This window comes from Gadus macrocephalus, chromosome 10 (genome assembly GCF_031168955.1).
Source record: "Gadus macrocephalus chromosome 10, ASM3116895v1".
NCBI lineage: Eukaryota > Metazoa > Chordata > Actinopteri > Gadiformes > Gadidae > Gadus > Gadus macrocephalus.
The window spans coordinates 21,577,642-21,600,025 of NC_082391.1; the positions used below are offsets into that span (position 1 = coordinate 21,577,642).

Sequence of the window (22,384 nt, forward strand, 5' to 3'; positions counted from 1 at the left end):
GCTGTAGTTCACAAAGCGGCCTCACATAAAACCTAAAATTATCAAACTTCTTCACGAACATTTTTAGTTTTCTTTGCATGAAAAATTATCATTTAAATCCACAAACAACATATGTGTAATCCAGGGCATATAAAGACTGGGACCAGAAAATAATTATTTTCTCTCCATTGACACCCATTCATTTTTTTCGATCTCATAGGTCCCATGAGCCCTACCGGAAGGGGCGTGACTTCGCCACTCTATTTAAATGTCCATGGCAACGGAACAGTTAGTCACCTGACCAGTATCGCCCCGCCTCTCCCCTAGGAGTCACATGACCCATCTCCAAGGCCCTGAGTGCAGGAAATAGCCTGTAGTCTGTGTAAGCAGCCCGACCAAACTGGAGATAGGCGTACACTGTCTTTGCATAAGCCGACAGACAGGAATAAATGTACACACCACTGAATCAAAGCGACACTTAATCTTAATTACAAACATTTTTTTTTAACTGTTCACCCTGAAGAAAACAGATGATGTTAAGGTAGGCTCTTCTTTTTACGAATACATATAACATGTATCCGGGGCTGTTTACAAACCAAATGACAGTGTCATGATCTGAACTAACTTAATAGTTATTGGATTCTAACTTTCTTGAATATGGTTTGCACACATATACACTGACATAGATACAAATATAACATATACACAAAATAAACACTGCTGTAATGAACATTTTAAACAACAACAACATGGCGCTACCACAGTCCAGTGGTCGTATTGTCTGCTGATTTTGACCCATCCCTTTCGGTTTTCAAGCTGATATGTCTACAAGCCTCGAAATCAATGTTTTTTCAGCATTTCGTCCATACGTTTCTCTGAACTTACTAAGTATAAGAAGCTGGGGAGAGTCGGACGAAGGAGTTAACAACTACATTTCTTAGGCATTCTAGATGGGAAGATCCATGCAATTTTAATCTCTGTTTCTAAAACAGCTCGTTTACCCTTTTCGCTGTTTGTCAGTGAGTGTATCCTTGTCTGCCTGCATGCGGTCTACCATCAGGAATAACTTCCCTGAAGGGAAATGTTTTCACAAAAACCTTTGTGGAAAATAGCTTTGGTTGGTCTTGTGGTTTCCTTAACCCTTACAAGAGCAAAGTTCAGGGGTCACTATACTGACCTGATCGCTGGAGAGATAACAGTATGTAATGGCGCAGGGGCACAATCTAGTTACACACAGACTGAATGATAGATGCGATAGATGTTAACTTTCCTGTCATGTTTTCTAGGTGTTTCTGTTGTCCAAAGGATAGGTTAGGATCTGGTCCCAAGGCTTCCCTGGTTGAGCTGCATCTCAACGGCCTATATTATTTACTTAGTGATTGTTATAACTACATGGTTGTCTATCTAAAGACTTTCATGGGATGAAACACAACAAACGCTTTTGAAATGGTTGTGGTGTGCATTAGTTGTTCGAGTGAGGGATCACTAGACACATGTGGAAAGTACATATGTATGGCATTTGTGTATGTACCGTATGCATGTATATGTAGACTGTATAAATAGTAGGTTATGGAGATGTATACAATATACACATGTATATGTATGCATTCAATGAATGTATGATTTGCATGCAGTGTGTACGTATGTTTCAATGCATCAATATGACATCAGATTTCACCTCCAAGTTAGATGGTGTCGACACGTGCATCCGTCTAAGATCCGGGAAACGAGTCAGCTCCCACGTAGCACCCTCGTGACCCCACGCCTTCCGGCTCAACATGTACTCCACCGAGACTGAACACAAGCGCGAAGGTAGCGTGCATCAACCGCACCCATTATCCCAGTATAGTAGAGATAGTGTTCGTAGTGAGAGGCTGTTTCAAGGAGAGCTCTGTTATTCCCCTTTAGTCAGACAGGTTAGCTAAGCCCTTAGACCTCCTTTCTTCTCATCTCTTTACACCCCTGTCTTTCCGCATTCCTCTGCTCTATCCTCCCATTCTCCTGCTCCTTCTATGCCTCTCTTCTCTCTCCTCCTCCTCACCCCACCTCCTCTCAATCACTCACTTACACCTCTTCCCCAATTCTCCTCTTCTCCACTATCTCCTTCTCCCTCTCCTGTCATTTCTCCTCCTCTCTCCTCTCCCCTCATCCTTTTTTTCCCCCTCTCCTACCTGCTTCTTCTCGGCTTTCACCAGCCTCACCTCCTCTTCCTTCTCCCCTCCTAGGTCCCAGTCTGCCCTCCAGCCCCACCGAAGCAAACCCTCTCCACCCCAGTCCGGTTCCTCCTGGACCCCCGAGGTCCCAGCGGCAGTATGAGCGCATCGGAGAATCCACCGGAACCACGTAAGAGTTCACTATTCTCTTCCCTGACGCTCCCTCTCCTTCTCCCCCTCACTCCCCCTCTCCTCCCCCACCTCTGGTTTTCCCCTCGCACACCCCTTTTCCCTCGCACAGACCATCTCCATATCCCTCCACTCACACTTCCTCTGCCCATCCATGTTATGAGGCAACATTAATGAAATGCCTCCTCCCAAATAAGATGGATAGATAGACCTAGTAGCCCACCCAGTTGACTGTACCAACTAGTAGGCTGATCCACCAAACACACATATGGGGGGACACTGAACAACAACTTCATGCCTGTGATGAAAATAGAGGCCTAATTTTTCACTTGTGGTGGGCAGGACTCAATTCTATTTGGGATGCAAAATTTGAAAACGTTACTTTGCTCTGCTTTTGGCTTAACGGCTAATCGATCGTACCGGGTGCTAAAGCGAACACAGGGTTCTCCAGTAGTCTGCGATATGTGTTGTTGTCTGTCTCTGAGCTGAGAAGGTCAGAAGTAACACCCTGGCATCCATGGGTTCTCCAGGTTTATCCAGACCCTGATTCACCTGCTGAAGGGGAACATCGGCACCGGCCTGCTGGGTCTGCCCCTGGCTGTGAAGAACGCCGGCCTGGTGGTAAGCAGCAAAACAAGGCGCCGATGCCAAATACGGATCCTTACTGTGAATCAACCTGCCTGTACCATCTACCTGCTTTCTTGTCTACCTACAAATTGATATTCATGTTTTGTTAAAGATTAGTTTATCATTAACTAAAGGCTTATAAATGACTTATGACTGAACGTTATTATAAAGTGTAACCAGAATCTATTCCTAACCCTTGCAATGAGAATCTACCTACCAGATTGTCTTCTTTTTTTTTACTGAGAGTCGACCTGCCAGATAGTGGTCCTTATTGTAGGATGAGCAGTGTTGGTTCAAAGTCACAAGTCTGAATCACTGAATGTTCTTTTGTGGTTGTGCTGGTTATTGTTTTGCATGCTTCTTGGTTGTTTGAGCAAGATTGGTCCAAGTCTTTGGCCCGTTTGAATTGAACCCTGGAGTGCTATGGTTTGATTGAAATCAGGAATTATAATTTCAACTATAATTGGATTATTGGATGTTCTGCCCAATGGACAAGAAAACCTGTTCAACAATGGCACATGTGTTTAAATGTTGTGGTTTTCTTGACAAAGTCCTGTGTAAACACTAACCGAACCAAAGAAAAAAATCTAAAGTACAAAGTAGTTCCTTTAACATTGAACCGGACCCAATCTTCCTAATTCAGGTGTGAAAACTAAGACAGTGTCAAAGACCGTTATAGGGCACTGAGTGATCCAGCACAGAGGCCATTAGATAACCACCTGGTGCAGGCCAGGTGTTGTCTTACAGCCTCTAAAAGTTAATGCTTTGGGTTATTGGTCACGAGCTAACACAGTTTCGGGTTGGGGCTGCCAGATCTTATTGCCAGCTGTGAGTGTTCTCTCTCGTGCCATCAGGAATCCGGTTAATGGTTAACTTGTTGTCAGTTTGCTAGAGTCAATAGTGAACGTGTTTTTCTACCTTGGAGTTTAAAAACCAACTGTGTGTCCATCTTTCTCACCCTACATCCTCCTTATATCCCCCCCCCCCATACCCACCATCTCTTCCCTCCCCCCCCTCTCTCTCTCTCTAGCTGGGTCCAGTCAGTCTGCTGTGTATGGGCATCGTAGCGATCCACTGTATGAGGCTGCTAGTCAAGTGCTCCAACCGTCTTAGTGAGAGGTAAGCTTTCAGCTCCTCATGTGATGCGAGCCTTGGCCCGCGAGCTGAGGCAAGAGAACGAGGCCGATGTCTCTGGCAGTGGGAGCAACTTTTCTGAGGACTGTTATTTTTGTAGTTTGTCGTAGTATGCATGATGCGTGCAATGACGGGACCCTAATTGACATTGCACCTATTCCTAAACGTAACTCTTATTTCCTAGACTCCATTTTCTCACGCTTCCTACCTAATCTTGAATAAACAATCCTTAACCTTATACCTAAACTTAACCATCTCTATCCTTAGACCTAAACTTAACCATCTCTCACCTAATATGTAAACGTATCTAACTTAACCTACTACCTAAATGCAACTACACCATTATTTAAAAGACACCTGTTAAAACGTCACCTCAGCTTTGAGTATTAGTTTAGGACTTCTAACGAGCCTCTGACTTACTCTACTCTTCTTTCTATGGTTGTACTGGGCAGCTCCCAGTCTCCACCAGCACGAGCCTGTGGTTGAGCTGTGCTGCTCCCAGTGTCGTCCAGTAGAATACTGATGTTTTACTGTTTTTTTTGTTGGTTGAAATTCACCGGTGGAAAGTGAGGCAGCGTGTGAAACATGCATGCGCAGAGTCAGCAGGGAGCCAGCAACTCATCCGGTCTTCTGCAGGGTCAGCTGTCCTGCAGCCTGCTCACCACAGCTTCTCATTATTCGGGTCCAGAGATAGACCTCAATATATATCTATTAAATTAGACACACAGCGTACTTGTTATGGTCTAAAAATAATATTAAAGTATACATTCTATAGCATATAAGGAAGGTTGGTCAATTTATTTGCATTGCATTTTCTGTAATTTGTTGGGTTTCTTTATGCAGCCCGACAGCAATCAATAAATCCAATACTCGAATATGTAAAAAGATGGTGTCCATGGCTGTCGCAGGCCTGTTATAAACCTGTTCAATCATTTACATTTCCTGTCTGTCTACCTACCTACCTCCAAGCACTCTGCCCGTACACTCATTGAGCACGAGTCTTTCAAAAGGCTTGGCAGACCTATTTATGATTCTCATGAGCTAGTCACAAGCTAGTAAATGGTGGGATTTTTTGGCTATTCTTACTGTGCCTGGTTTCTGACAATTTTCTACCTTACCTTTTAAATCATGTAAGGCGGTCAAAATTTGTTGTTTCGATAATGTTGCAATTTTTGCATTACCATTAACATTTCTACTACTCGTATTGTGCGAATAGATATATTTGTTGTTTTTATTCATGTGTACACTACTGTCCTTTATGCTCTGCTGTGAAATTCACATTTTTCAGATGGGATTAGTAATAAAAACATTGTTATCTTCATTAATGTAAATGTGTGTTCTGCTTCTACAGAGTAAACAGACCGTTCCTAAGCTACGGAGAAGCGGTGTACACTGGGATGGAGAACGTGTCCTGGCTGAGAAGACTTGCACCATGGGGGAGGTAAAGAGCCCCCCTACATACATTTTTTCTGTTAATCTATCTTCTATCAGTCTCACTCTTTTTCTTTCTTTGTCAATCTCGCTATTTACATGTCTGTGTCTCTCCAATCCATCTCATCAATATTTGCTTTGTAAGCATTGCTGTGGGAACTGTGTCAGTCTCTAAAAAACTCTGCTTTACTCTTCCACTGGTTTGCCTCAAGGCTATTCATCTTTAAAATGGTGTTTGAGTCTTCCCCCCCACTAAATTTGTCTCAAACCAAACACATGGTCTACGATTTTAGAAGGCGGACTCCTTGGACTCTAGTACTCGCCTCTATTAAAAGCTCCCAACATTTAGCTGGTGGATGGATACAAATATCTGGGTATGTTCGGTGGACCCTGCCACATGCCACCCAGGTGTGCAGCCTCACCGACACCTGGAGCCCCATCAGTCTGACTCGGGCCATGTGAGGCTGCCCAGCCATCATCCACTCAAAACTATCCTCGTCCACCTGGAGATGCAATGAGTGGAAATGGTGTGTGTCTGCCAGGCCAGTAGGTGGCATATAAGCATCTTCTGCTAAAATACCGTCATTGTTTTCTAAAAGCTACGGTTTTGCGGCCTTTCCACATGACACTGTAAGGTCGCCGTTTGAGAACTCCTGAGACGGTTTTGAAGTTTCAGTTTTCAGGCCTCAAAATCCCAGCTGTCGTGCGGATGCAGGCAAAACCACCACTTTGTTTTGGCGTTGACGGGCCCTTATAGTCCAGTTAATTCATATTTTTTGGGAGGGGTGCTTACAGAGGGTCACCATATACCAGACTCTTTCCAGGGTTGCCAAACCTAAAAAAAAAGAATCCCAAAAAACCGGTTGCACCCAGACCCCCCCAGGGTGACACTTAAACCCCGCCTCCCCCTCAAACCTGGAGGACGGAGGCCTGGGCGGCTGCCTTGGTTGAGGTTCAGCTGTGCCGCCATGGTAGCTCCTCAGAGGGCCGGACACTGAGCCATCGGCAGAGCCTTCCTCCCTCGGCGAATAGTCCCTATCCCAATCCCCCTCCTGGAGCAGTGGTCCACGACGACTGGGCCTGGCCTGCTGCGGGCTGGTCCCAGGAGCCCGACGCGTCCTCGTACAGTCCCCCTCTGTGACCTCTCTTTGTCTGGAGAGGCCCCACTCTGGGCATCAGTGTGACAATGCTGCACGCCACCTAGGGTGACTTCTACTGGGCTCCTCAAGCCAAAGGACGCGAGGAGGCGGCGTTGAATGGCAGTTTATTGTGTGGTTTGCAGAACGTGATACATGAGCCGGTGCTTCATGTTCCCACGCAGGAGATCTCCCGGAGTGCGTGTGCTGACGGTTGGTTTTAACCCTGTGCACATTGTGACGCTCCTCTGACTATCTGTGTGTAACTTCTCCTTTGAGGTGTTTCCGGGTGGGTGGAGCTACACATTCAGCCCAATCATTGTGTGGCAGATATAAGCCTCACCAGTCTGCCCGTGGCTCTCTCCCTCTCCAGACATCAGTTGACTTTTGTTAAACCATTATTTTTTGTTACCTTTTGTTTACCAATAAATTATGATTACTTCTGCATTTAAACCTTGATGTGTCACCCTATTTGTTATGGCCAAGAGCCGGGCCGGGCCAACATTGATTGCTCAAAGTTAGGCTGGCTAGACCAGCCATCGTCAACACACTCTACAACGACATTTTGAAATATCGCTATTATATATCTCAGTTTCGATCTCAGTTCACTTAATTTTGCCGACAAATGGAACAATACTTATGATGACGATGGGGATTCACACATAGGCAAGTAAACCAGACCAGTTGAATGAAAATAGGAAGTAAGCCTGGGTGTTAAATACTGACCCTCACATAGGCAAGTAAACCAGACCATGTTGAATGAAAATAGGAAGTACGCCTGGGTGTTCAATACTGACACTTACGTATCACTAAAATGATGTATTCTAGAGAAACAGCTGTTACTTTTTGTATCGCGTCTCTGTCTGGTCAGTGTCAACCCCTTCATAATTCTTTGTTGCTGTATCGCTGTGTTCGTCGTTTTAGGGTGCCTGCTTCTATGTAGACCATGTACGAGGACCACTATTATCATGTTAAATTCTAAATAGCATGGATCTGCAGATCTGATATTATTAATGGCACACTGTCGTTGCACTTTATCTCAACTACCATTGTGTTGTATTGCTGTTGTTCTGCTGTCTGTCTGTACTTAATGGGATTCTCTCTCTCTCTCTCTCTCTCTCTCTCTCTCTCTCTCTCTCTCTCTCTCTCACACAGATGGATGGTAAATCTGTTCCTCATCATAACCCAGTTGGGTTTCTGCTGTGTGTACTTCGTCTTCCTCAGTGACAACATCAAGCAGGTCAGTCACAGCCACACACCTACAAACACTGTACCACACAGAATCACAACAAGCACACACACATTAATGCAGGTCCATGGGTATAAACTTTAATTATCTACCCATCCACAAGAAGCATAATGTGAATTATGATATTGGGCCATGTTTGGGGTTACTTAGAAATGTCCTTATTTTTTAAAGAAAAGCACTGTGTTTTCCACGTGGTTAACATTACATTAATCAGAATTACAGTCTAGACATTGTCACTGTGCTAAATGACTATTCTAGCTGGTAACGGCTGATTTTTAATGGAATATCAGAGTAGGTGTACAGAGGCCCATTTCCAGCAACCATCACTCCTGTGTGCTAATGGTACATTGTTTGGCTAACCGTGTATAAAGGTTAATTGATGATTAGAAAACCCATGGGCAATTATGTTGGCACAGCTGAAAACTTTTAAATAATAGTGAGTTTTCATGGAAAACATGAAATTGTCTGGATGACCCAAACTTTTAGTGTACGGTATGTATATAATGTGAGGTATACTTACTCACCACTAGGTGGCAGTACATGGCTATAACCGAGAACTGTACAGTTAGATCTATCACTTCTTTGTGATCTCTTCTTTTCCTAAAAGTGTATTTTAAATTGTGCGTTTTTGTTTGTAAGAAACCCTGTGTGTACTTGTTTGTTTGATGATGCCCTCTTGGCCTAAATCTCAATTAGACTTAGAGCTGGATAAATAAAGGTTTAATAAATATATAGTTTTGTCAAATGCCTCATCTTCTTCTCCCGACCCTCCTCTCCCCCCTCCCCCCTCCTCCTCCTTCCCTCATCATCTTCCCTCTCCCTGCTCCTCCTCCAATCTGACAGGTGGTGGAGGCAGCCAACGCCACCACCTGGGACTGCCAGGTGAACCACACCAACCAGACGGCGCTGGCGGGGACTAGCTTTGACTCCCGCATCTACATGCTCTTCTTCCTGCCCGCCTTCGTCCTCCTCGTCTTCACCCCCAACCTCAAGTACATGGCGCCCCTCTCTCTGCTGGCCAACCTGGTGATGTGCTCCAGCCTGGTCCTCATCTACTACTACTCCCTCACGGTAACACACAACCCCAACGCAACGACACACACAATGCAACACCGCTACGCAACAAAACTACAACGACTGGTACTCATTTACTTCTACTTCCTTATTGTGAGAAAAAAAAAAAAAAAAACGCAACTACGCACCATACACCACAGCTACACAACCAAGCTATACAACACAGACTGGTACTCATTTATTACTACTCTCTTATGATAACGCACAACCACATAGGACACAGCCACACAATGCATTTACACAAAATTCAACACAGCAATGCAACCAAACTAAGCACAATTCTAAGCAACACAACTACAAACAATCTCATCATCTGACACTACCTTGTAACTGTTACACACAACACAACTACACACAATAAAACGCAAGTTAATTACTCAATTACAAGTCAGCAGGCATCCTTGAAAAAGTTATTACCCCTGCATGACCCTACACATGTAACTCAATTCCGCTTTTGATGTTTTTTTATTTGAATCCACATATGGTCTCAGCTCAGTGGTAGGTACAGCAGGCCTGAGATCATAATTTGATTCATGTATATATATATATAAAAATAATCAATCAATCAATTTGACCCTTTTTGTTTTTCCTTTTTCCAAATCCCAAAATCAACTATATCTATAACTAACTCTAAACTATATCACTGAGGATTGCTTTGTGGACAGTAGAGCTTATTGGTGTCTTTCGGCCCTGTTTTATCATTTAAAAAGTTGCATAATACATTCATTAATAAAATCGAAACCTCTTATTTCAAAGGACCCAACTGAATAGACCGCCAGAACCCTATAACAACTTGTAAATATTATTATTAATGCAACCAGTGCGTTTAAAGTCTTTCTCTGTCAGTCTTGCCGATTCTCACACTGGACACCGATGTAAAGGCACCACCAAAGTATTAAAATAATGTTTTAATAGCCTATCCGAATCTCAATACAGAACTAACAATCGATGATTCCATCATCCAACGTTTCAAACGGCCATATTGATCATGGCCTCCGTTCGCCCAACCGTGAATTTCTCTGGGACTGAGGGATGTCTGACCTATTTTCATTTACTTTTTATCACATGGGATATTCACAGTTGGGAGCTTCGGCCCTTAAAACTTTGGGGTGACGAAACCTATACTCAAAATATGTCAAGAGGTTGTGGTCTAAAGTAACATTTTACATAAATTACGAGGCACCTTCTTTCTCCCTCAAGTTTGCTTGGCTACGGAAAATGTAACAAACATAGGAGATGGAATCTCTTCTTCCAGAGGAAGGCAATAATCAAACCGTTGAATCAATTATTCTGAAGCTTTTAATTTATCCTGCATGGAAACAAACACCTTAAAATCGTTAACACTGAAGCAAACAGAATGCACTCCTCCCTGGACCGGTCTGAATCCCGGGTCCCTGCTGATTCGGTTCCTGGGTTTGATGGATGAAAGGAGAATTCTTCCTGACAGAGACACTATCCCTTCCCTGTTTCCCACCCGGATAAATAATCCATCATGCAGAGAGAGTTTTGCTATGAAAGAGAGAGAGAGAGGATGAGGATGAACGAATAAATAACGAGACAGGTTAAGAGCTTCTATGATAAACGACCTGAGAAAGGAATTCCATAGAAGTTGTCTAAAATGTATTCCCTGACTGAATGTTGTGTTCCCCACTGCGGTTATTCATAATCCCAGTGTTTTCAATTAGCATTAGGCCCCTTGCAATGAAATTTCTCAATCTCGACTTAAATGTGGGGCACATGGTATGATTTTTTTTCAAGACGCCTTCAGAAATGCCATATTTTTCACAAATAAAGCAGAGGCTTGTATCAATTTTGCAGTCCCAAATGAATGACGCCAAGATGTTAAGTCCATATTATTCTCATTCACATTAGAGTCTGGGGTAAAAGATAACCTTGTTAAGAAAAAGGAATTGGAATCGTGGAGTCACTTCATAACTGACGGAAGGAAGCCTCTTCGTCTAAATGTATTACCTGAAACCTAAGAGATGCCTTGTTTTCTTAATCAGTGAAAAGGTTTTGGGTTTTACGAAAGCTCGAATCTGCTTTATCTCCAATTACCCACCTACTCTTAACGATGGTTGAGTCCGTGAGTCGGACTCAACCATTGGTTGGCCGGCAACACGGCACAGTCGTAATGTATTTAAACAATTTTGTAACGGGTTTATGACAGCATTGGGCGCTACATGCAAGTATTTGGGTCGTGGGCAAAGATTTGTAATAAAATGTGGCTTATTCTATGGAGTGGTGTTATTTTTGGTATTTTGAAACATACCTCATTTTACCGGCTCCTGCAGCTTATAGAAAATGCAGCTTTATTTTCTAAAGATACGGTGGTGCCTTGCTCAAAAACCCTCAGCAAGGTGAACAAGGCCTGTCCCACTTATACATGGCCCCCAGTCTGTTGATGTTGGCGAGTGTTGCTTCAGTTGAAGGAAGGACAATGAATGGAGCACAGTGGTATGATCTGGACCAAATAGTCGAACACGCTCTATTTGCTATTGAGTCAATCATCAGATGCATCCATCCAACGGGTGGCATTACTGAGCGGGAACAGGGTCGGGAGTCTTTTTCAAAGAGGCTTTCCGAATTTGGACCTTTGGGTTGGACCGCAGTACCCCAACCATTCTTCTCTCCTGCCCGCTCTACTGATTGCATGTGCTTAGTAGTTCCTCCTCCAATAAGCTAACCAACATTTCTGTTCCCTGTTTCCTGTTTCCAGAACATCGAACTCCCAATCAACTTGCCCTTGGTGGGAAAAGCCAAGGACTACCCGCTCTTCTTTGGCATGGCCATCTTTGCCTTCGAGGGCATCGGAGTGGTAAAAAGCACCAATAACTATGTCTCCGTTATCTCATATTTTATTTTACGTTATCTGCCGGACAGTCCACACACTCACTTCCTATTGCGATTCCATCCGCAGGTCCTTCCCCTTGAGAACAAAATGCAGAAGCCCGAGGGCTTCGGCATGGTGTTGTACACTGGGATGGGAGTGGTCACCTTCCTCTACATCAGTCTTGGCACAGTGGGGTACCTGTGCTTCGGAGACACCATCGCTGGCAGCATCACCCTTAACCTCCCCAACTGCTGGTGAGCCACCAACCCGCTAACGCAGAACTTATTTCATGCTAATGCCGTGTTCTTGAAGAAGGTAGTTCAAACCGGATTGCTTTTCACTCACTTTATTTGTATTTCGGTATGGTAACTATGAAGCAAACGGAGGGGAATTGTATTGAACACGCGCGCGGAGCGACATACAGCTGACCTATCTTCTAGCAACGGGGCCACCAACGTGACTGCCATGTGTTCCTGACCTCATCTGACTCCCGCTCTGCGTTTGTATCAAGTAGGCGTGGCCTATGTGACGTATTGGCTCCGCCCTCCTCACCTGTCTAAAGGTGCTGCCATCTGTGGCTGGAGTAGTTATCACAGCTTGTATGTTTGTCCTGCTCCCCTTGTGGCTATGTATAGTAATTACAGCTTATGTGTTTGATCCTGCTCCCTTGTGGCTATGTGGGGGTAGCTTATGTGCTTAAATTACATAACACTAATGTCATGCTAAGATCATTCAAATGTCAGGCTCCGTCACTTCTCTCAACTGCGGGTGATCTTTCAACCTTCAGCTAGAAATGTGTGTGCTAAGATTGTGCTAACGTCATTCTAGCATTCAATGCTCCCCGACTGCTGGTAAGATACTACTACAAAGAAAGCAAAACTTAAAATATTGATAAGCCAAATCATGCACTGAGAATAATGAATTACTATTACATTAATTAAACATTCCATTAGGGCTCTCAAGTCTCACACATTCGGCGTGAGACACACGCAATTCAACTGAATGCCACATAAATATCTAATTATGTTTTTGCACGTTTGCAACCTTTAAAAGTTCAGGGAAAAGTATATGCCTCTACTGGTGTTGCTTAGGCCAATAGCCTTTTGAGGCAGTGTTGTTTCTGAATATTAGTGTTAAGGGCCAATAATGCTTACTATCATACATTAGTCACCATGTCTGTTGACACATTTGTATGCAGTCAAATGTTAATACAACTACTACTACTAACTACTACAAGATATGATTTTTTTTTCCTACATTTGTTGTTTGTATTGTAACGTGGGATTATTGAGATGAATACAGATTGGATATTGTCAATTCATTTCCAAGCATGCACCAGCTGTGCCAAAACAAATTTAGCCTTGAGCCTTTCAAATAAAATTGATTAAAGCTGAGCATTTCATGCATGGTTCAGCTCTTCCTTTCGACTTCAATTTAGCATGCACGTGCAAACCACTCGATAAAGCACAATGGTTCGCCTTGCACGCTCGGTTAAACTCCCGGAAAAAGCTGAATCTGTCCCTCTGTTTTTGAATGGATTCACTTGTTTCATGTTTTGTTGATACTGCAGGGATGCAATGCACGGTTGTGTTAGAGTGTGTGTGTGTGTGTGTGTGTGTGTGTGTGTGTGTGTGTGTGTGTGTGTGTGTGTGTGTGTGTGTGTGTGTGTGTGTGTGTGTGTGTGTGTGTGTGTGTGTGTGTGTGTGTGAGTCAATGTGTGCATGTGAGCATGTGTGTGTGTGTAAGCGTGTTTGAGTGCTCATGCCAATGTGTGTGCCACTGCCAATGCATTTGTGTTTTGAATAACTCATTCGATTAGGTGAGTATATTGGCTACCCAGTGAGCTAGCAAATCAAAAGGCTGATGGTGAGCCACTTATCTCTTAAGTGGCAACATACGGAATTCGATGCTTCATTCATGTCTCAAAGCCTCTTCCAGCTGATTGTCTTTGCGACTGTGCTTCTCCCAGCAGGGGGCCCTTCCAGTATTGGTTACCTGTGTCCTTCTAAATGCCTATTCCCCTCTCACAGCCTCACTGAGATGACTGTATATCTTAACAGACAAGGATGTGCCCCGGGGATCAATGACACACCCCCTTGGCACCAATGAACTGTTCTTTTTTCACCGGTTATTAATTGCCATGCAAGTCTGCAAGATATTTAAACATATAATGTTTGGTACCCCCTCAAGCAAAATTTTCTTTGCCTTCCGATTTGCTATTTGACTTTTTAATCCAAAGTTAATTACAACTGAATAAAGATGCATGAATTTAAGGAGCAGGTAGGGGATCTTGATAAGGGACCTGGCAGCTAGGAGTCAAACACCCTAACCGCCAGACGACTACCCATAACGGTATTGGTATTAATTGCTGTTCTCTCACCCACCCCTCTTTGCAGGATGTACCAGATCGTGAAGCTCCTCTACAGCTTTGGGATCTTCATCACCTTCGCCCTTCAGTTCTACGTGCCGGTGGAGATCCTGATCCCGCCCGTGGTCGACCGCGTCTCCGGCCATCGCCGGAGGATCGCCGTGGGCCTGCTCATGCGGGCTTTGCTCGTTATATTCACCTGTAAGTCACGTTTACTTGTGGCTCATATTTACCTGTCGGGTGTATTCACCTGTAAGCAGGGCTCTCAAGTCTCACGTATATCGGGCGTGAGACGCACGCACTTCAACCAGTTTACCCGCTCACACGCCACACTTGTACTTCTCACCCAGAGAAATGACCAGGATAACTCCCACCAAGTTGCACCGCTATTTTTTTTATAACAGTGGAACAGGTAGGTATCAAGCGGGTTCCCCGTACAGTAGGATGACCAGATGTCTCCTTTTGCCCGGACATGTCCTCTTTTGTGACCTAAAAATGTGTCCGCGCAGACTTTCAAAATTGTCCAGGATTTAATTAAAGCCTCAAACATGTTCACGTCAGATTTGCATTGCGTTGCGTAAGGTGTATTGCTCTGCCAGGTATACTGTCTTGGCTAGTTCCTGGCTTGAATCCAGCGACTTTCCTCGAAGTAGCTGGATAATGCTTTGTTCTTAGCTAGAATCAAGCTATGTTCTTAGTTTATCTTGCTACTTTCCTAGCAAATTTAGGTTCATCAGTCAACTCTCTGCACAAATCTAGCGCAGTAGATAGACGCTAAATCATTCTGGATCATAGAACACAATGGACTACATTATCAGATATGCTGATAGGCTAGGCCTTTGTAATTCAGATAATGGCAATTCACTTCTGTATTCAATTTTTTTGAAGAGTGCTTTGGCTAAGCCTGACTACCTAATGAACCTGACAATTGAATCAGCCAAGCCTCAAGTAAATGTAAAGTTACTTAGCGAAGTGTTGTTTTTAGATGCTTGTTTAAGAGGCTACCAGGCAATTTTAAGTAATGCTTTGGGAAGAAACCAGATTGTCCAACATCCATCCATATACTGGCCTTGATCCTTCTTGTCTTTGTTAACCTTTTGATAATTTAATACAGTACAGTGAACCGTGAGCACTGACTCTAGTCACACACGCGGTCTAGCAGCATGTGTAGTAATACATAGAAATACTTCAAATCAAATCTGTTTGCAGTGTGGAAAACCTATAGGAGAGCCCCAAAATGCTACTGCAGAGCTAAAAAAGCTAACAAATTATTTTCCCACCCTGAGCAAGTTTCAATTCCGAAAGCCAGACAATAGTTTTAATGGGATTCACCGTCTTTGTAGGGAGAAATTAGCAGTTGCATGAAGCGCAGCGCAGGCCCATGTTTCTCACTAAATTGTGAGTATTTGCACCCTTTTAATGTTCATGTTTACACTGCCAACCGACCACATTCGTTATTTATGTGTTGTTTCATGTTCAAGTTTTTGTGCCTGAGAAGTGGGATACACGCGTTGAAAAGTTTCAGAACCACTGGTCGAGAATGTTAATGCGGAAGTTTCGAATGTTAGCGTTGAGCTCTAGAATGCTAGCATAGGAAGAGGTCTAACCCGAGTTATTCGGGGAGCTGCGCCACACAGAACTGCTTCATCTAGTAAAGCTGCAGAGTCACGCCTTACATCAGCCAGTCCTTCTGCTCATCGGAACCTATAGGGAATCATGCAGATGCAAAGTTGCTGATGTTCAAAGGTTCCTGCTTGCGCATATTGATAAGCTCATACAAATAAATAAAAGCAGTCCTATTTTTAAAATCTGAAGGGAAGCCTCTGCATTAGTATAGGGGGAGCGGGGGGACATGTAGAGTGATGAATGGCGCTGTGGACTCTGGGCAAGGGGCTTTGAATAGGTACAAGGAGAGAGAGAGAGAGAGAGAGAGAGAGAGAGAGAGAGAGAGAGAGAGAGAGAGAGAGAGAGAGAGAGAGAGAGAGAGAGAGAGAGAGAGAGAGAGAGAGAGAGAGAGAGAGAGAGAGAGAGAGAGAGAGAGAGAGAGAGAGAGAGAGAGAGAGAGAGAGAGAGAGGTTTCAGGCCTGTCGGCCCCCATGTGTACCGACAGGATCCCTAGAGATCAAGAAAGTTAGGTCTGCTGAAGGGAACCCAAGGACGTTCCCGGCTATCCAGAGAGAGAAACCCGCTGGTACCTCGACTCTACTGCTCTTTAAAGTTATCCGGCGGCGCCACGGCAGCACTGGGATTAGCCACAAAGCAACTGGGAGTAGAGACACACAAAGCAGCAGGGGCAGAACGGCACCGCATCGCGTTGTGAGGGGGCTGTGTCTAGCGTTAGATCTCCCCCCCCGCTGCCTGCAGCATAGGGGGGGCAAAACCAACATGAGGGAGGACAGATGCCGGACAGCAAACACACCCTACTGGGGATGGCGTGGTTGTCTTTGGGGTTCGAACAGGGTGTCGAGACCGTTTTTTGTCTGGCAGAGCCATATTCGCAAATTTTTTTGAGGAGCATATTATTTTAGATTCTGTTAAAATTATGAAAAAAAAAAAAAAAAAAGAATTAGAAAAAAAAAAAAGAATTAAATTCAATATGTATCTAAGGCCCCGTCCACACGAAGCCGATTTCATGGCGAAACCGCAAAGGTCTTGTACGGTTCGGCCTTCCGTCCACACGAAGCCGGCGAATCCGCTGACCGAAACCGTAAACTTCTGAAACCACCCTCGGAGGTGGTTTCAAATCTACCCGGTTTCGTTTTGGATTCGTGTGGACGCCTGAAACCGACTGAAACCGTAAACCATGACGTCATCGCCCCACCCCTCGACCCTAGCCAATGACTGTTAAGCCCGCGGAGTCTCAGAACTCACAACAACAAAGATTTCTGTAGCAGAAGCAGCGCCTCTTATGGGCCTGGAATGTGTAGAGCAGCGTTTCTACAGATCTACCCGGTTTCGCTTGACTCCGTCTTTACGGAGATACTCCGAAACCGGATAGATCGAAACCGTAACGGTTTCGCCTGTTTCGGCTTCGTGTGGACGGGGCCTAAGAGAAAGTGAACACTTTTTTTATTTTTGGGGGAGAAATTCTCATGCAAAATTCCTGATAAAATACCCACTGATCTGTTGCGTTCCCACCAGGGCTCCACTGCACATTGCCGACCCCTGGGTTAGACAGTGGGGTCATTCTTTCTTGCAGAGATGTTCTCTGTGGGGATAGCCAGTGGGGTCAGTCTTACTTGTTGTGGAGATGTTCTCTGTGGGGATAGACAGACAGTGATCACATTCTTTCCTGTGGATATGTTTACTTTATGGTTAGAGAGCGAACTTATTTTTTTGTGTCGAGTTTTCTGTAGAGTTAGACAGTGAGGCATTTCTACTACTAGAGAGTAGAGGGTTGTCTGTTGGGTTGTGTTCTAACAGTCAGGATAGTCATTGTTAAGTGAATACGTAATATTGAGAAGAACGGCGTACAGCCCTGACTGCTTGACAAAGTGCGTTTCACCACCTTTTAAGGTGTTTGTCTGTTATTCCTGTGTGGCTAGCAGTGTGTATTGTAATGCTTGACGACGCATCGTGTCTTATACCGTCCTTCGTCGATAGAAGAACGAGTCATCAGTGACCGAATGCTCCATCTGAAAGTCGGCCAGACCTGCGACTCTCGCGTCAACACCATGCTAATGTTCTCAGACACTAATCACCTTGTTCCCCGCTATCTCAGAGCAGGTGTGAGCGATAGCGGTGATTAAAGTGCCTGAGCATGCGTCCTTTCTGTCTGCGTGTAAAGGTCAGAGGTGAGGTTTCCACTTAGGCACTGGGAGGTGTGATCAATTCAGTGTCCCGACCAATGCCTCCATTTAGAATCGACTTTTTAAATCAAGAGTTGATTCCTTTTTAAATTCGGAATCAACTCATTTATTCCTACCCTAAACCCCTCTGAACTTAAGAGCCAGCTTGGTTTCTGATGAAAATAATTGTATTTTAGGACATTTCTTGACAGCAAAGTTTTGATTTAATTTAGAGCATGATCATTGGAAGATACAGGCAGCGATTTATAACATCTTCAATAAGGCAATGAGTGAACCTGATTCTTACAGGTTCACTGTTTACTTTGTGGGCATTAACAACAAAGAAAACCAAGTTGAGGGGGGAGTTATCGCGTGAAGAGTTAAAGGGATACTTCACCCATTTAGAACCGGCGTTCTATCATTATAAAATCGCTATTGTAATATAAATAAATATATAAATAAATATCAGTCTAAACCAGTCTCCCCTTGGCCCATTTTTTCTCATCTAATTTTCTCCAGAAATGACGTCAAATGACGCGTCATTTCGGGAGAAACCTCTTGTCCCGCTAGAAGGGCCGAGGACTACAACACACTTTTGGTGGCAAATTTTTCCACCAATAAGGAATGAGAGGGGGCGGGAGCTCACGTACTGAGGGGGAATGAGGGGGACGGGAGACCGACAGGTGGGCGGGGCAGCGAGCGCAATGCACTGTGGTAGTTGGAGGTTTTCTTACTTTGAGCCAGAGAGACCATGAAAACACTCTTTCTGCCTTTTTTCAGGCTAGGATGAACAGATTTCAATTTTTTTTTCACATTTATAATACATTGAATTATTTAATTCATAAAACCTTCATATTCCCACCGGTGAATTATCTCTTTAAGGATTGGCCATGGCTGTAGTCAGCAATGGTGGAAGAGGCCAAGTTAATTTGCAATACACTAACGGGCGGTAGACACATCTGCAAGACGGCTTAAATGGAATCTACGCAACAAAGAAGTCGGTAGATTGGCTTGGCCTTAGTATCAGACTCAGTGCCTACAGTGGCAATGGAAATTCAAACTACCTTGACATCTTTCAATTAGAGAGTGGTAGGGAGACATCTCAAGGTGCAAGGAGAATGTATACAAATGCATTTTCAATTGATAAGTAACTATTTAAAGGAGGTTTATATTTTATGTATATCATTTAAAATTATAATTACGATCACTATTTTTCACGACTGTTTCCAAACAGATCCCCTCCTAGGTCTTATCTGTTGGGGAGAGGGAGGCTTACCAGAAAGCTAAACGTAACCTCAATGCTTTGCAAAATCAATTCACATATTTATTTTTGAAATCTCATGATTATTTAATCGAAAACTTTCGGTATGAAAAAAAGAAATGTTTTTGTGTGTGTTTGTTGAGGCATTAGAAAAGTGCAGTTAGCTGTCGACGGAGCAGCAATTTTGCGTCCAGAAACTGATTCATATGTATTTATTCATGAAACCAGGCTTAAAACAAGCGAAAAATCATCCCCTCATCATTTATCTTGCGCTTTTCCTAGATTAATCATTTTTTCAATCCCTGACTTCACAATTAGAGTGTAAAAACACAGGAAATGATTTGTCATTTAGCTTTGTACTCCCGCCGGCCCCCCCTATCTCCCTCATCTCCTCAGCCCCCCGCCATTCAGGGGAGTAATAATAATAATCATATATTTAATTTGAAGAACACTTTACATTCAGAAATCTCAAAGTGAAAAGATTACATCAGAAGGGAGAGATGACGTGTGTGTGTGTGTGTGTGTGTGTGTGTGTGTGTGTGTGTGTGTGTGTGTGTGTGTGTGTGTGTGTGTGTGTGTGTGTGTGTGTGTGTGTGTGTGTGTGTGTGTGTGTGTGTGTGTGTGTGTGTGCTACCATTGTGAATCAGACTTGTGGGGTCCCCGACAGCCAATTAAAGTAAGGAGAATCAAGCCGGCCCAAATAACTCCCCCCCTCTCTCTCTCTTTGTAACCCAGGTTGCCTTGCGGTGCTGATCCCAGAGCTGGACCTTGTGATCTCATTGGTTGGTTCGGTCAGCAGTAGCTTCCTGGCGCTCATTTTCCCACCGTTACTGGAGATGCTGACCTTCCATACGGATGGGCTCTCACCATTGGTGATCACAAAGAACGTGATCATCAGCGGTGTGGGCCTGATCGGGTTTGCCACGGGAACCTACAGCGCGATCATGGAGCTTATCATACGCAACAACCCCCCGCACAGCCATAACCTCTCCCCCTCCTACATGCTGCAGTAAACCATGACACGGAATGGGGTTTTAAAGGTTAGGGACCTTACAAACTCAAGCTAGCCAATTTTATTAGCCGGGTCACAACTCATTTTATCTGTTGGTTATTGTGTACAAAACTGCTGGATTTTTTTTAATTGTGGTGGTTTTATTGCATAGTTTTGCACACAGTGATAGTATTTTTTTTTTTTTTAAATCATTTTAACGCTGTAAAACGACATGCACTGGTCCCAGGTCCAATAGTGCAATGCTTAAATGGAAATGTTTCATGCCAAATACATTAACTAAATATAGATTATAAATACATTTTGATGCATTTATTCTTTAGCAGTATGATTTGTTTTTAGTTACCTGGCTTTTAAACTTTATACTGTAACACATGAGAGCCAAAATGTGATGTACCTCCCACAGTTCTATCATAACCCCATATTGGTCATGCTATGAACGTGACTAATATGGTAGTTTGAACTTTACAACTCGTATCAAACTTTCTATGTTTTGTTAATACTGCGGACGGTTTTTGACCTTCCCCCCTCGTATTTTCTTGTTGCACTTTGAATCAAGTCCATTTTCTTTTATGGAGTGTTCTCTATTCGTATGCAGGACATCTTGTGTAAAAAACAGAATCAAAAATGCTAAAGTAAATTTAGTTTGATGTTTTTAAATGAACAGTAAAGAAATTATCAAAGATTTTATGTATCAAGGCCGATGAACACCATAACAAAGTATGGTGTGATGTATTTTGTCAAATTTATTTGCCTTTGTACGTTGAATTGTTATTTTTTTAACCCAATTTGATGGGTTCATGTTTTTGTTTTATTTCCGATTTTTATTTTGTTTTAAAGAATTTTAAAACATAACAAACCAAATTTGTTATCAATTGTTGGTGTGGGCATCATTTTAACAGCAGTTAATTTGTTTTTTATCTCTGATGTTGTGCTGCTGGACAGAAATGGGAAGCTTATTAGCCTTGAACCACTTAGTTGGTGTTAATACTAAATAATTTAGTGTTCAGTATATTTTTGCAATTTGAATAGAATGTATTTCCTTTTTCTGTCATGCACAGCAATGTAGAGCATAGGGTGATGGCATCCTAATGGAGCCTTTCACATACCAAACCGGAAACAAAAACGGAAGCAAAACAAAGAAAAAATAATCTGGCCACTAGGCTAATATAAGGTGCTAAATATATTAATATAATATGTATTTGACGTAATTGATAAAACAACATGATATAAAACGAATTCATCGTTAATTAATTATTGTGGCTGACTTTATGGCTTGTAATCACACTCACACCTGGTGGTAAAATAGGGTCCCGTTATTATCATCATGGAAACAAAATGCTTAAATTTATTGGAATCACATGGCTGTTGCTCCTGGTTGTGGCACTCAAGCACCCCATACCTCCACGGTGCTTTTGCCTCCACATGATCTGTCTAAAGGGCAGTGGTTTTCTTATAAAGAAAACATTTGTATATAAATATCAGATGACATCTAAAGAAACTCCCTTGATAAAACCGAAGCTTTTTTATGTATTCTCTCTCTCACTATCTCTCGCATATTCATTCTGACAATCCCTACGTCCTTAACTTGGGGAATACATGCGTTGTTTAATAGAGGGCAGATTATACTGTGCCATATAAGTATTTGAGCTGATTGAGTTGATTGAGGTTTTTGTATCTTTCAATGATATTCAAGTATAGGCAACCATTGATTCAATTTCAAGAGTAGAACACAGTATTATGAAATGTTTCTGTAAAATATACAAACTATAAGATAATAAGCGAGACTTCTTGTATATGTGTAAGCAGTGTCAACTGAAACTGCTTCTGTGTAGCCTTTTTTTGCTGCAAAAGCTTCGCTGGCTGAATGCCATTTACGGTCAATTATTTTACATACTTTTGCGGATGACTTGTGACCATCACTGTATTTTCTCCACTAATTTATTTTGTACTACATCACAAGTTCTAATGTCCTGCACCTGAAGCAGTTATTTGTTCAATGTGCCGACACCATTAGCAAGTTAATAAAGATACATCAATTGCAGCCAGTGACCTCACTTTCTGTGTTAAGATTTGCAAATTAAAAGCTGGATAAACTTGGCAACAAAGGGCAAAAGTGTACCCCCAAAGCTCTATCTAAATAAATGTATTTA

At 43.1% G+C, this 22,384-nt stretch overlaps 1 protein-coding gene across 3 annotated transcripts; it reads left to right on the top strand.

Moving 5' to 3' along the window:
* The first annotated feature begins 335 nt into the window (after window positions 1-335).
* slc36a1 (solute carrier family 36 member 1) lies at window positions 336-22,275 on the top strand. 3 transcript variants are annotated; one of them, XM_060063222.1, is made up of 12 exons: window positions 336-520; window positions 1,651-1,791; window positions 2,205-2,322; window positions 2,852-2,942; window positions 3,979-4,067; window positions 5,434-5,523; window positions 7,805-7,889; window positions 8,742-8,969; window positions 11,692-11,790; window positions 11,893-12,059; window positions 14,202-14,374; window positions 19,958-22,275. In XM_060063222.1, the coding sequence occupies exons 2-12, from the start codon at window positions 1,758-1,760 to the stop codon at window positions 20,233-20,235; spliced, it is 1,452 nt and encodes a 483-aa protein (XP_059919205.1). In that variant the 5' UTR covers window positions 336-520; window positions 1,651-1,757; the 3' UTR covers window positions 20,236-22,275. The 3 variants fall into 3 exon arrangements, with proteins under 3 accessions (XP_059919205.1, XP_059919203.1, XP_059919204.1); XM_060063220.1 differs by having other exon boundaries at window positions 1,665-1,791; XM_060063221.1 differs by having other exon boundaries at window positions 1,669-1,791.
* The last annotated feature ends 109 nt before the right edge of the window (window positions 22,276-22,384 follow it).